Source organism: Vigna umbellata, chromosome 1, assembly GCF_029865625.1.
Source record: "Vigna umbellata cultivar VRB3 chromosome 1, Vumbellata_1.0, whole genome shotgun sequence".
Taxonomy (NCBI): Eukaryota; Viridiplantae; Streptophyta; class Magnoliopsida; order Fabales; family Fabaceae; genus Vigna; species Vigna umbellata.
Window position 1 is genome coordinate 99,790,947 of NC_142165.1, and position 13,196 is coordinate 99,804,142.

The following is a 13,196-nucleotide window of genomic DNA, read 5'->3' on the forward strand; positions in this document are numbered from 1 at the left end:
CACCAGAGGCACCAAAAACTTTTTCCTTAAAAGAACAAAAACTTTTTCCTTAAAAGAACTTAGCTCTAGATATGATGTTAAGAGGTACACTTGAAGTTACAAAAATCTACAAAACATAACTATGTTGTTAACTTGTCTTGAATGGATATTTATCTCAAAAGCTATAATAAACAAACTTTGCTATCAAAACCTTTCCCGTCATGAAAATGAATACTTATAAATTTTTGTCGGACTCTACTTATACCCCACGTTTATTTACTCTATATATCTATCTAATAAAACTAATTAAAAAAAACGTATGTACCCATATTGTTGATTCATTTTAAAAGTTAATTAAAAGATTTGAAAGCATTTCTTCTGAGAATAAGTATGGTGAGAACAACAAGTTAGTTTAAGAGTCGTATGAAAGTTGAAAAGTAAAAATTAAATTATGTTTAAAAGTTGAAGTTATAAAATGATTAAAAGAAATTAAGTTATTACTTCTTAAAATAACAATTATCTCCAAAACTCTATTTTTTTTTCTTCAATTTGTTTTATCATCTTCCATAATGGTAAAAGTCTTCTTCTTGGTGAGTAATATGAAAGCTCTTGATCAATTTATTGATTTGAATAAGAATTTTTTTTCTTTCTTTGAGTTTCAACATGATCTATGAGTGCACTTCACTTCTCTTGGTTATATGTAATGTTTTTATGTCTAAATTAAGTTTATATTGTCCTATAAGTTAAATGGTATGATTCAACTGTCAAATTGATGTTTCTTGATCTAGATATAAGATCCTTTTGAATTGTGGACTACGTGGGATGTGCTAGACTCATTATAGGAGGTCATCATATAGGTGAGGATGTTAATAATTTAAACTATTTTAAATTGAGAGTTTATAATCTACAAAATATTTAATTTGTTTGAGTTTACTTGAGTGAAACTTTGTGGTTTTGGGTTATATGTTCTATGTTGTTTTTGGTACAGACATGTTTTAGTTTTTTATGTATTGTATGAAACATTTGAACTGTTAGGTTGTAAGAAATTAATAGAGTTTATGTGGTGTGTTTTGAGACTTTGAACTATAATTAAATATATAAAGAGATATGTATAGACAATTCCTTTGTGGAAGCTAATTTCCTTGTAAATTTAATGTCTTGTTGTAGAAAGATAAAGATGGCAGTATGAATATAGTGACAAAATGTTGTTGAAGCATAAGAATTCCTTGCCATAAGTGTAAGTTTAATAGTAGTTGGATATTTTCCTTTTGAACATACAAAGTTAAAAAAATCGAGAATAAGAAAACTTGGTATGTATTGTAAAATTATCAAGTGTACGTGAAATTGTTGGATTAGACCGATTTAAGTGTGGTTGTCATTGTTAATATAAAGTGGTGATTGATAGCTATTTAAATTTACATGTTTTATGTATATTTTCATGAATAAAAATCTCTTTTGTAACTTTTATCTTCTTTTATCTGTGTTTAGTGTATCTTTAGGTCTTTGTGTGTGTTTTGGTTATTACTATATACTTGTTTTACTTTCAATATCTCTTTGAGTATGTGAAATAAGAAAATAGAAAATTATTATGATGTAGGAAAACCAGTTGTAACCTAGTGAAGCATGATTGAACAAGGAAAAAAATAATTTTAGGTAAATACTCGACTTTATAATTCACCAAAAGACTGCAAACACTAATAAAAGACTTACAAAAAAAATCATCATTGGGCATAGACGAACTCATAAGGCTAACTAGGTGAGTTTGACAACATAAAATTGTAGTATTTGAATCGCTGAATGAAAATATGGCTCGTATGAGCAAGAATAAACATGCTAGGAGAGAATATGTTCATATACTAATTAAACAAATCTAAAAATATATGTTGAATGAGTTTTGTCAACAAATTAATTATATAACTATAACAATTTACGTTATATCAATTTATTTATACAATCCTTTATATTTTTAGTGAGTCAATATATTTTTATACATATTTTTATCTTTTTTATATTTACAAAATTTACTATTTATAATTTCTATAGACATATTTTTTAAAACCTATAAATTACTTCTAATATTAATTTTATTCAAAACTTAATTATAAATTTAAAAATGATAATTTTTTTATCTCTAATTTTATTTTAATAAAAACACAACCAACATCATCCATAAAAACGAGTTTAAAATTAATTCATATAAAACAAATCACTCTGATCTGAATTAACAAGAAACAAATTATAATTACATAAAATGTAAAATTAAGATATCATACCCAATTGGATAAATTTACATTTGTACAAATTTAAACAATAATAATTATTTGTAATCCTGATTATAAATCAATAAACCCACCCAACATCAAATTTACGAAAAAAATTCAAATAAGAAAATAAGGGGAACGTAAAGACATTTATCCGTTCTTAAACGTCTTTGCACGACTTTTTATTATAGAGATGATATTTCTTTCTAAAATGATTGAAATCGACACATTTAAAAAATATATATAAGCATTGCAAATTATTATTATCTTAATTCAATCAGAATCCTTAACATTATAACTATGATAGGTTAGATTTTTAAAAGAAAATAAACTAAAGTCTGTGTGTGCAAATAAAATTTCATTTTTTAAAAGAAAATAAAAAAATCGCCAAATCCTCATTTATTTGTAATAAAATTGATGTTGTTTCGGTAAGATTGAGATTTCTGTCCCAAAACATTAAAAGGTGTTCGTTCTATCTTTTAATTGCGTTGTCATTTCTTTTCTTTTTGTCTTGGCCGTGGGTGAGGGTGCCTGCAAAGTTATGAACTTTAATAATAATCTTGTAATAAAGATTAGTTATCATAGTTCAAAATTACGTGTCTTTACTATCAAACAAATATTTATAAATAATTATAATGAGCTTACTATTAGGTTTGACTTGTTAATCACCAACAAATAAAATTATTCCTATTAATTATCAATGACAATTATTTTCATTAACTCCCCATCAATAATAATTATTATTATTGATTACCTTAACTACTGTTTTTATCGACTGTTTAACTATTTTTTTTTCAATCCATTGGCTTGAGAGACATCAATACGGAGATGTGATTTATATTCCCATATCAAAATGAATTCATATTTTTAATTTGCTAATATAGTGGATTGCAATGGTTGATAAGTCAACATTTTTAAAACTTATTATAATTAAAATAAAAATCATAATATTTATACTGTATTATTTTAAAAAAATAAAAATATATTATTATTATTTTTATTTAAATTATGAATATTTATAAATTAATTTCAAATATAAGATAGTAATTTATTGAAAATATTAATTAATTAATTAAAATTTGACAAAATATTTACATAATGTATTTTTATAGTATATATATATATATTTAAAAATTAAAAGAAAAATTAATTGACCATTTTGTCATCTTTGCCCTATATAGTTATCTCACTTCTTAATTTCAAAAATAGAAGTGAGGTGAAATCATTGGATTTTTTTTAAATAGATAATTACGAAATAGTCTCATCCAAAACCAAAAATTATTTTAAATAAAAATACTAAATTTTATAAAAAATGACAAATAGAAAAATGTGAAAAACTTCAAATATAACATTTTGGACCTGGTTTGGTTACAGTTGCCAGGTTTGAAGTCACGGGCTTCAGCTTCCGCGACGGGCCTCTAAAAAGCCCGCCAGTATTTCCCGCCACCAACACCACAGAAAGTGGAAACGCTCCCACTACATCACTCATACGCACAAACAAATGCGCGCCTTCTCACTGTTCGTACCACCATTTCACAAATCCCAGGCACGGGTTCAGACACAGTTTCGCTCTGAAACTAAAGCCTACTTTCAGCAATGGCTGAAAATTTCGACGACCTAACCAATAAGCTTCCTGAGCTCAAATTAGGTAATCCACCATTTTAAAGAAGAGAAAATTGCTAATATCTTAACATTGTTTTATATGCCAGTACATTTTTTTTTGTTATTGTTGGTTATTTGAAGTTTTGCTAACCGCTTTCCTCGTTTTCTTTTATCGCTGTTATTAGATTCTAAGCAAGCGCAAGGGTTTCTATCATTTTTCAAAACCCTACCTGATGTAAGTATTATAATATTTGTACTTTCTTGTTTCGTCTTGGAATCGGACTTGGTTCCGTTGCGAGATTATTGTTAGCATACATGATTGCGTCCTTAACTGTTGTTTTTTCTTGTCATTAAAGATACTACATATTTAGCGCATGATTTATACACTTCAGAAAGAGGCTAAGTATCAAGTACTTAGTCATATACTTATTATTGTTTACATTTTCTAAATTTAGTGAAGCAACTACGGTGTTTTCTCTACATCAAGTTATTTATCAAGTTTATGACATTTATACTGGTGTCAATCCTTTCCTTAGTAGTGAAAATTTAACATTGTTTTAAACAACTGTTGTTTGACACGTTGTTTAGCTACTTTTTTCTTTTCCTCATTATTTAAACGGCTTATATTCAATCCATTTTTTCCCCTTTAATTGATGCTGGTTTAATGATTTTGTTGCGTTGTAAATTGGTGTGGTTACTTTTCCATTTTTACGTTTATTCACTATTTTCTTTTCTGTAACAGGATCCAAGGGCTATACGGCTTTTTGATCGTAGGGTAAGTTTATAGATGAAATTGCTCTTTTTCGATGTTAAGTTTTGAATTACTCTGTTCAATAGATTCCAAGTGGTTCAAATTCCGTACAAGCATGTCTTGCAGATATCTTGAGAAGCAGCTCATGATCTCTGAAATGTGACAATCTCTTTTCTTTTGACATTTCTCTTATATTATATGGGTTTCTTAAAGAAGAATAATTTTATATAAAATGACTTTCTTCATCTCAGCAATATTTATCAGAAGATTTTTAAAATTTGTAATCCTGAAGTACTTTGTATAGAAATAGGTCCTAAATTTTAAGATTGACGTAGTCCAGTTAATTACTGTTTAATTTTGGCTAGAATATAAAAATATCTTGGTTAGGTATTATTTGTGGATTGTTTAAAATAAGATGCTTAAAGCTCAGTAACCTGAAAGTATTTCTAGAAAAAAATATTATCCATGGTTTTCAAATCATCTTGCTGCAACTTATTTTCATCTTTTGAAGAGTTTCTTCATTTTTTATTATAAATTTTCAGAATGTTTTCTTGTTACATGGAATTTTCTTATATTATATCAACAAGTTTCTTTAGCTTTATTTCCTCCTTTTAATGCATTATGATTATCCTAACTGGATTAAATGCCCTTTTAAAATTATTCAGGACTATTATACTGCCCATGGCGACAATGCAACTTTCATTGCAAAGACCTACTACCACACTACGACTGCCATGCGACAACTGGGCAATGGATCAAATGCTCTTTCCAGTGTTAGTGTCAGCAGAAACATGTTTGAAACAATTGCTCGTGATCTCCTTTTGGATAGAACAGACCATTCTCTCGAGCTCTATGAAGGTAGTGGTTCTAATTGGAGACTGGTCAAAAGTGGAACGCCTGGTAATATTGGTAGTTTTGAAGATGTTCTGTTTGCTAACAGTGAAATGCAAGATTCTCCAGTTATTGTTGCTTTGTCACTTAACTTCCGTGAAAATGGTTGCACCATTGGGTTAGGATTTGTTGATCTAACTAAGAGAGTGCTTGGGATGGCTGAATTCCTTGACTGTCACTTCACAAATGTGGAAGCAGCATTGGTTGCACTTGGTTGCAAAGAATGTCTTCTTCCCATAGAGTCTGTCAAATCTACTGAATACAGAATGTTGCGGGATGTGTTGACTAAATGTGGTGTGATGTTAACCGAGAAAAAGAAATATGAATTTAGAGCCAGGGATCTTGTGCAGGATCTTTGCAGGCTTGTTAAAGGTCCTATCGAACCAGTTCGAGATTTTGTGTCTGGATTTGAATATGCACCTGGTGCTCTGGGGGCATTACTATCTTATGCAGAGTTACTGGCAGATGAAAGCAATTATGAAAACTATACCCTTCGTAGGTACAATCTTGACAGCTATATGAGGTTAGACTCTGCAGCCATGAGAGCACTTAATGTCCTGGAAAGCAAAACTGATGCAAACAAAAATTTCAGTTTGTTTGGTCTCATGAACAGGACTTGTACTGCTGGAATGGGAAAACGGCTATTGCACATCTGGCTTAAACAGCCATTAGTAGATGTGGCAGAAATTAATTCTAGGTTGGACATAGTACAAGCATTTGTAGAGGACACTGTGCTTCGGCAAGATCTGAGGCAGCATCTGAAAAGAATATCAGACATTGAACGACTGATGCACAATCTGCAGAAGCGACGAGCTGGTCTGCAACATATTGTTAAACTTTATCAGGTAAAGTATTGTATGTATTTACATTTAGGTTTTGATAAGGTATGGAATTTTACCTACGGTATGGCTATCTTACAATTTTGATAATGTCAACATAAGAAATCTGATTATATATAACTGTTTACATGGCTAATGATACAGCATGCTGTTAACTCCACTATTATCTTTTGGTTGCAGTCAAGTATTCGACTACCTTTCATTAAAAGAGCTTTAGAAATATATGATGGGCAGTTTTCCTCAGTGATGAGGAGTAGGTATTTGGAACCTCTTCAGTTTTTGACTGATGATGAGCACTTGAACAAATTCATTGGGCTTGTAGAAGTTTCTGTTGACCTTGATCAACTGGAGAACAGGGAATACATGATTTCTCCAAGCTATGACTCTACACTAGCTAACCTAAAGGAACAACGAGAATTACTAGAGAGCCAAATACATAACTTGCATAGACAAACTGCTGATGATCTTGATCTGCCTATAGATAAGGCATTAAAGTTAGACAAAGGGACACAATTTGGACATGTTTTCAGAATCACAAAGAAGGAAGAGCCAAAGATAAGGAAGAAGCTCAATACCCAGTTTATTGTATTGGAAACCCGGAAAGATGGAGTGAAATTTACCAACACGAAGCTCAAAAAGCTAGGGGATAAGTATCAACAAATTCTTGAGGAGTATAAAAATTGTCAAAAGAAGTTAGTGGATAAGGTAGTTCAAACAGCGACAACCTTTTCTCAGGTGAGTATATATGTAAAGCAAGTTTAAATTCAATTAATGCATTGGAAAAAAAATTGTTTTGTTTTGTGTTTCTGATACTACTTCAACATGCTTTCAATCAAGCTGTATTAAATACAATTTAAGCTAATTCAAACACACTTGTTATGTCTTAAGATCACTTTTTCTTTTGCTCTAAATTGAAGAAATTTTTGTGTTGCAGGTGTTTGAATCTTTGGCCGAAATAATCTCTGAATTGGATGTATTACTGAGTTTTGCTGATCTAGCTTCTAGTTGCCCTACTCCCTACACAAGGCCTGATATCACTCCAGCGGTACTTAATTTGCTGTTTTCAAAATAACAGGATGCTTTTCGTCTTGCATTTGTCTCCCTCTCTATTTATCCCCTGTTTTGGTCGGAGATATCTTTTTTGGAGCAATGTTTAATGTTTTCATTTTTATTTTTATAGGATGAAGGAGATATTATCTTAGAAGGCTGCAGACACCCTTGTGTGGAAGCCCAAGACTGGGTGAATTTTATACCAAATGATTGTAAGCTTGTAAGTGTTAACGAGATCCATGGAAAGTCATTCACATTTCTTCATTTAAATTAGGAACTTATAAGTTGATTTTTTTTTTAATTTTTTCTTTTTGTAACAAACCAGGTCAGAGAAAAAACTTGGTTTGAAATAATAACGGGGCCTAACATGGGTGGTAAATCAACATTCATCCGGCAGGTGCTTATCTTCTGTACCATTTTAGTGGAAAAATTAATCACCATTTAATTGTCTTGTGAATTTTATTGTCGAACCTCATCCATCTTTTTTTGCACTGGTGTTTGTGTAGACATTTTATACCTCGTAATTCAGATATGAGCATTCTTGCTACCCACGGTTAACAGAGGTTGTTCTCTACGTAGGTGGGTGTGAATATTTTGATGGCACAAGTTGGTTCATTTGTTCCTTGTGACAAAGCCAGCATATCTGTTCGTGATTGTATTTTTGCTCGTGTGGGTGCTGGTGACTGCCAAGTGAGTCCTATTGTGCATTATTTGCCCTTGTTAGTTGCATATCCCCACCCCTATCTCTGAAACTGTTTGTGGCTTATAATAAAAATAAACCAACTTGTATATTGTTTTTTTTTTGTTGCTTTTAGACTATTTGAATGCATGAAGTTAAACTTCTTTCGCTTTTATGTTACTTTAATTTTAATTTCTGTTGCTAGAATATGTAACATCATTAATGGGATTTTGAGTTGCTTAAACTTGGTAGAAGTTGTATGTGTCTGTAAGGGTATTACCAACCGCAAAAGGTCATCACTTTTTTCAATGCCCATCTAGAATGGCATTCTGTTCATTTTTAGGCTTATATTTAAAACTGCAATTCTTAAGTTACTGTTTGATGCTCAGTAAATCTATTGTGATGTTGTCCCTAATTTAAATTCTGATTTTTTTTTAATTCTCCCCAGCTACGTGGTGTTTCTACCTTCATGCAAGAGATGCTTGAAACTGCATCAATATTAAAAGGAGCAACTGAAAAGTCTTTGATAATCATTGATGAGTTGGGGCGTGGGACATCAACTTATGATGGATTTGGTTTGTCTTACTCTTTATTTGTGTTCATGTTGCAATATCTTAAATCTGAATCGTTATTTTCAAATATATGTTTATCAACTAAGTTACTCATGCTGTGCTCTCTTACTGACCTGTACAATGGCTTCTTCTACCTGAGATAAAAAATAAAATTAAAAAGGTAGAAAATCTCATCTTCTATCTTAATTCTTAATGTGTAAACTTATGGCTTAAAATTTTGTTCTATTGCTTTTTCCTGTCTTCAGCCACTCATTAATTTATATAGTCGAACCATTTTTGGGAATTTTATGGCCTTGGAATTCTCTGCTGCCTGAGTCCTTGTATTTCATGTGCTTGTCTAATGTTTACTACTAAGTTAATATCTATAGCTGACGGCAAGGATACTCTGATACAACTTGTTAGCTCAACCTTCACTAGGCTAAAAAGTATAATTGATAAGCTTGATTGCAGCTTTGTTTTCTTGAGGATTGTCAGAGTTGCGTCCATATTAAGGGACTACACCCTTTATAAATGTCATGATCTGAGATATTAATTAGGGACAACATTTTAATTCCTTAATTTTTGAAAATATGATTTCAGTCCTAAATTCTAAATTTAAAGACCTAAAACAATTTCTAATAAGTCATTTTTGTCTATCAAATTTAGTGTTTGGGACTATAACTATGTTTTTAAAATTTGAGACTAAAAATAGACTTTTTTAAATTTGGGGTATCGAAATCAGGTTTTTAAATTAGGTCATTCTTTTGTTTTACTGGAAAACACCGTACAAATGCCAATTTGTAATTTTTTTTATAAAATAGTGTTGCATTAAAAGTTTGTATCAAATGAAGTATCCTCTCAACATTTCATGTGGATTTGAAACCAATTCGTACATTTTGATAATATAGCTTGTTAAATATAATGAACAAAAATAGTTGTCAGTAAAAGTTTATTGATATCCTATTTTCTTAAATTCAGCATGCAAGGTAAATTTGTGATTTTACTTGTAACGTAATGGTTGGATTGATAAAAATTTCTTTCTGCAAAAAGATTATTCAGTGGTCGCATTGGTGTAATAAACAGTGGTTTGAAACTGTTGGTTTAACCCAGGTTGGTAATAGAAAGCCCTTACACGTTTCAGTACATATAAACTTAAAGTCTTTATTATATGCAGGTCTAGCTTGGGCCATTTGTGAGCATATTGTTGAAGTTATCAAAGCTCCTACTTTGTTTGCCACCCACTTTCACGAGCTGACTGCTTTAGCCCTTGAAAATGTAAGCAACGATCCACAGAAGCAAATTGTTGGCGTGGCAAACTATCATGTTAGTGCGCATATTGACTCATTAACTCGAAAGCTAACTATGCTATATAAGGTAAATACATTCCAAACATTTTTTTTCATTTAGCAATTTACGCTTTTCCTATCAGTTTTATGACTAAGGTTCCTCATTAGCGGAAAGCACTTTTATGAAGCCTATTTGGAACTTTTTTTCTCCCCAGAAGTGAAGAACTTAAACTGCTTTTACTCTACTGAAAGTTAATTCAAGAATTCTACAATTTTTACTTTTTACCTCCGCATCACATGCCAGCAAAATCTTTGGCAGATTGTCACTCGTATTCCCCTTCAATTAGTTTTCATTTTCTAGATTTCGTCAATCCTTTAATGAGGTTTCATTTATACCTTGGTTTACTAGAAGGTGATATTGCTAAGAAATTTAAGGATTTGAGAAGCTTTAAAGGGGGCAGACAATGAAATAATATTGAAAAAAAAATCCTCTTGTCCCTTTCAAGTGATACATTTCTGCGCACAAACAATTGACCATTATTCTGAAATCAGAACAATCAATCAACAACCAGTCAGAGTCGTGTTTTCATTAGCCTAGCACTTACGGAAAGGAAAAAAAAGACCTACCCAGTTTTCTCAAAAGTAGTGTGAAGAGATTGAATGACTCGCCATTTACTTTGTGTCCTGTTACCAGTAAACGCCTTGTTACTGTTGATTACGGAAGTCTGTCCCAAATGCATCATCCACAAATAAATCTTCCAGGATTCTTGTTATTGTTGATTCTTAACCAATTTTTTAATTACATTTTTTTGGCAATGAGCTTACAACATTCCTTCTCAACAAGTCTGGCCATCAAGTTCGAAAACTATAGTAATGTAGTCAAATAGGAATCTGCATTTACATCACCTCTTTTTTCACTCGTTTCTACATTTTAGGTTGAACCTGGAGCTTGTGATCAGAGTTTTGGTATTCATGTTGCCGAGTTTGCTAACTTCCCTGAAAGTGTTGTTACCCTAGCTAGAGAAAAGGCGGCAGAATTAGAAGACTTTTCTCCCCCTGCAGCATCCCTAACTGATGATACTACACAGGAGGTATAGCTAATTGCAATTTTTCTGTTTCTCATTGATATATGATATTAAAAAAACATTTCTCAGAATAAACAGATTGGAAAATAAGGATTTCTCTTAAAAAGAGTTGGCTTATGTTATGAGGAACCAATGTGTTTCCTTTAATTCTGGTGATTGAAGTAGCCAGGTCTAATTTGAAAACTTCAGTGAGTGAAATGATGTTTGGTTAATATATGACTATTCTTGTAATACTCATCAAGGAGAGAATCTTCTATGTAAAACTGTTTCCGTGGGAATATTCCATGGAGTGAACATATCACATGCACGTGCACTTAACTTTAACCCTCTTCGAGCATAAGAGGATTTCACTGTCTCGTGCGTGCCTGTTTGCTGAGAGCCACTTTTAATTTCTTACTGTTGTATTTTATTTTTGACATGTTGAAACGTTTTCTTCACCTGTCTGAATTTGAAAAAAAAAAATCAGAAATAATAGCCTCGGCATTGGCAACAGTGAACCTACGGCATTGGAATGAATTATTAAAAAATTGCGATTATATTTTGCAGGTGGGTTCTAAACGTAAGAGAGTTTTTGAATCCGATGACATGTCTCGAGGGAGTGCAAGGGCACGGCAATTTCTCGAAACATTTGTTGCTTTGCCACTGGTGTCCATGGACAAAATGCAAGCGTTGCAAGAAGTAAGGAAGTTAACAGAAAGTTTAGAGAAGGATGCTGAACACTGTAATTGGCTGAAGCAATTCTTGTAGTTCGAAAAATTATTTAGTACCCATGCATGTGAATTTTGAAGAGCTTCTTGCTGTGTACATGATGTGTTCCATGGGTTAGGTAAAAACATAGTAGTGCCAGGGTGTTTTGTAAATTTATATACGGACTGTAGGGAGGTTAAGGAGAAATGTGTATTTTAATCTCAGTTTGCTTTTAATGTTATTTTTCAAAATTTTAGAAGACCGTATGGACTTTCTTCCTTGGAGCCTATGTATAATATATATTTAAAAGCTATTGATCATATTCAAAGCATGTTTATTGATGTCCTAAATTTCACCGTTGATCTTGCAGTTCCAACTTGAAACAATAATATCTCTTCTCCGGCCCAAAAAAATCTGCCACTTGTTGTCAAGATATTATACTGATTTTGAAAGCTTATTAATATAAATAATTTACTTTTTTGTTGTGAAGATATTCATTTTGGAAGAAAAAATAGCCAAAGAAAATGCGGCTGACGATAAAAGCTTATGAGCGTGTGTGTCTTTTCAACGTGGCATAATAATACGTATTCGTACTCAATATGCCATTTGGGTAAGACGTGGTCTATACTTATTTGTCACATTCCATTGAAGTGCTTCTTATCCAGATCGACACACAAATCATTAGTCGCTTGTCACTGTTCTTGGTTGTTCAAAGAGACAGGCGAGTGATTGCGATGTGTTAATTTTCAACAATAATAAGTGAAATAAATATCATTTTATTAAAAGCATGCATGTTATTTATTAAAATACCATGAAGGTGAATTTTTTTATTAAATGATAGAGAGTCTGCCTATTATTTATCAAGAATATAAAAAAGTAGGAAGCGTCTAGGTATGAGTATCATTAATATAATTCAATTAATGTTTCCCTTTCTATAATTAATATTATGAGTATCATTAATATAATTCAATTAATGTTTCCCTTTCTATAATTAATATCTGGTTGAAGTACTTTAATAAATTATTTTATATTTTTAGAAAATTAAAATACTTTGTGGTATTGTTTGCATAAAAAACTTTAAAATATGAAAATATCAAAATTTATATATTTTAATTATTTAACATTATGTAATTTCAAACTCTTTCTTAAAAATAGTAAGACTTTAATTTTTTTGTAAGCTGTCTTCTCTTTTTTTTACTCTGTTTTTCCTTTTTCTGTTCCCTCTTTTTTTTCACTTTTCTCTCTCTCTCTCCTCTCTTTATTCTTGTTCTTTCCCCTTTTTCCTTAATATTTTATCTATATGGACTCTGTTAGCTTTACCAAAAATAAAATATTTAAAAAATGAAGAAATTTAACTAATACTTTTTTTAAATATTACACCTTGAACAAAAAGTTATTTCCCAATTTGACAAGTATTAATGCTTATACTTTTTTTTGTCTTGCATTTCCTTACTTTTTTTTCCTTTACCATTTTAAAAATATTTTTGTGTTGTGTATTTCATCAATTTTTTAACAGAAAAACATCTTATGATTCG

General features: G+C 31.1%; 1 protein-coding gene across 1 annotated transcript; it reads left to right on the plus strand.

Moving 5' to 3' along the window:
* The first annotated feature begins 3,623 nt into the window (after positions 1-3,623).
* MSH2 (MUTS homolog 2) lies at positions 3,624-12,002 on the plus strand. The gene is made up of 13 exons (XM_047317197.2): positions 3,624-3,888; positions 4,028-4,077; positions 4,585-4,617; positions 5,259-6,329; positions 6,504-7,058; positions 7,258-7,368; positions 7,504-7,593; positions 7,699-7,770; positions 7,953-8,063; positions 8,501-8,627; positions 9,778-9,977; positions 10,825-10,980; positions 11,521-12,002. The coding sequence occupies exons 1-13, from the start codon at positions 3,837-3,839 to the stop codon at positions 11,719-11,721; spliced, it is 2,829 nt and encodes a 942-aa protein (XP_047173153.2). The 5' UTR covers positions 3,624-3,836; the 3' UTR covers positions 11,722-12,002.
* Positions 12,003-13,196: the final 1,194 nt, after the last annotated feature.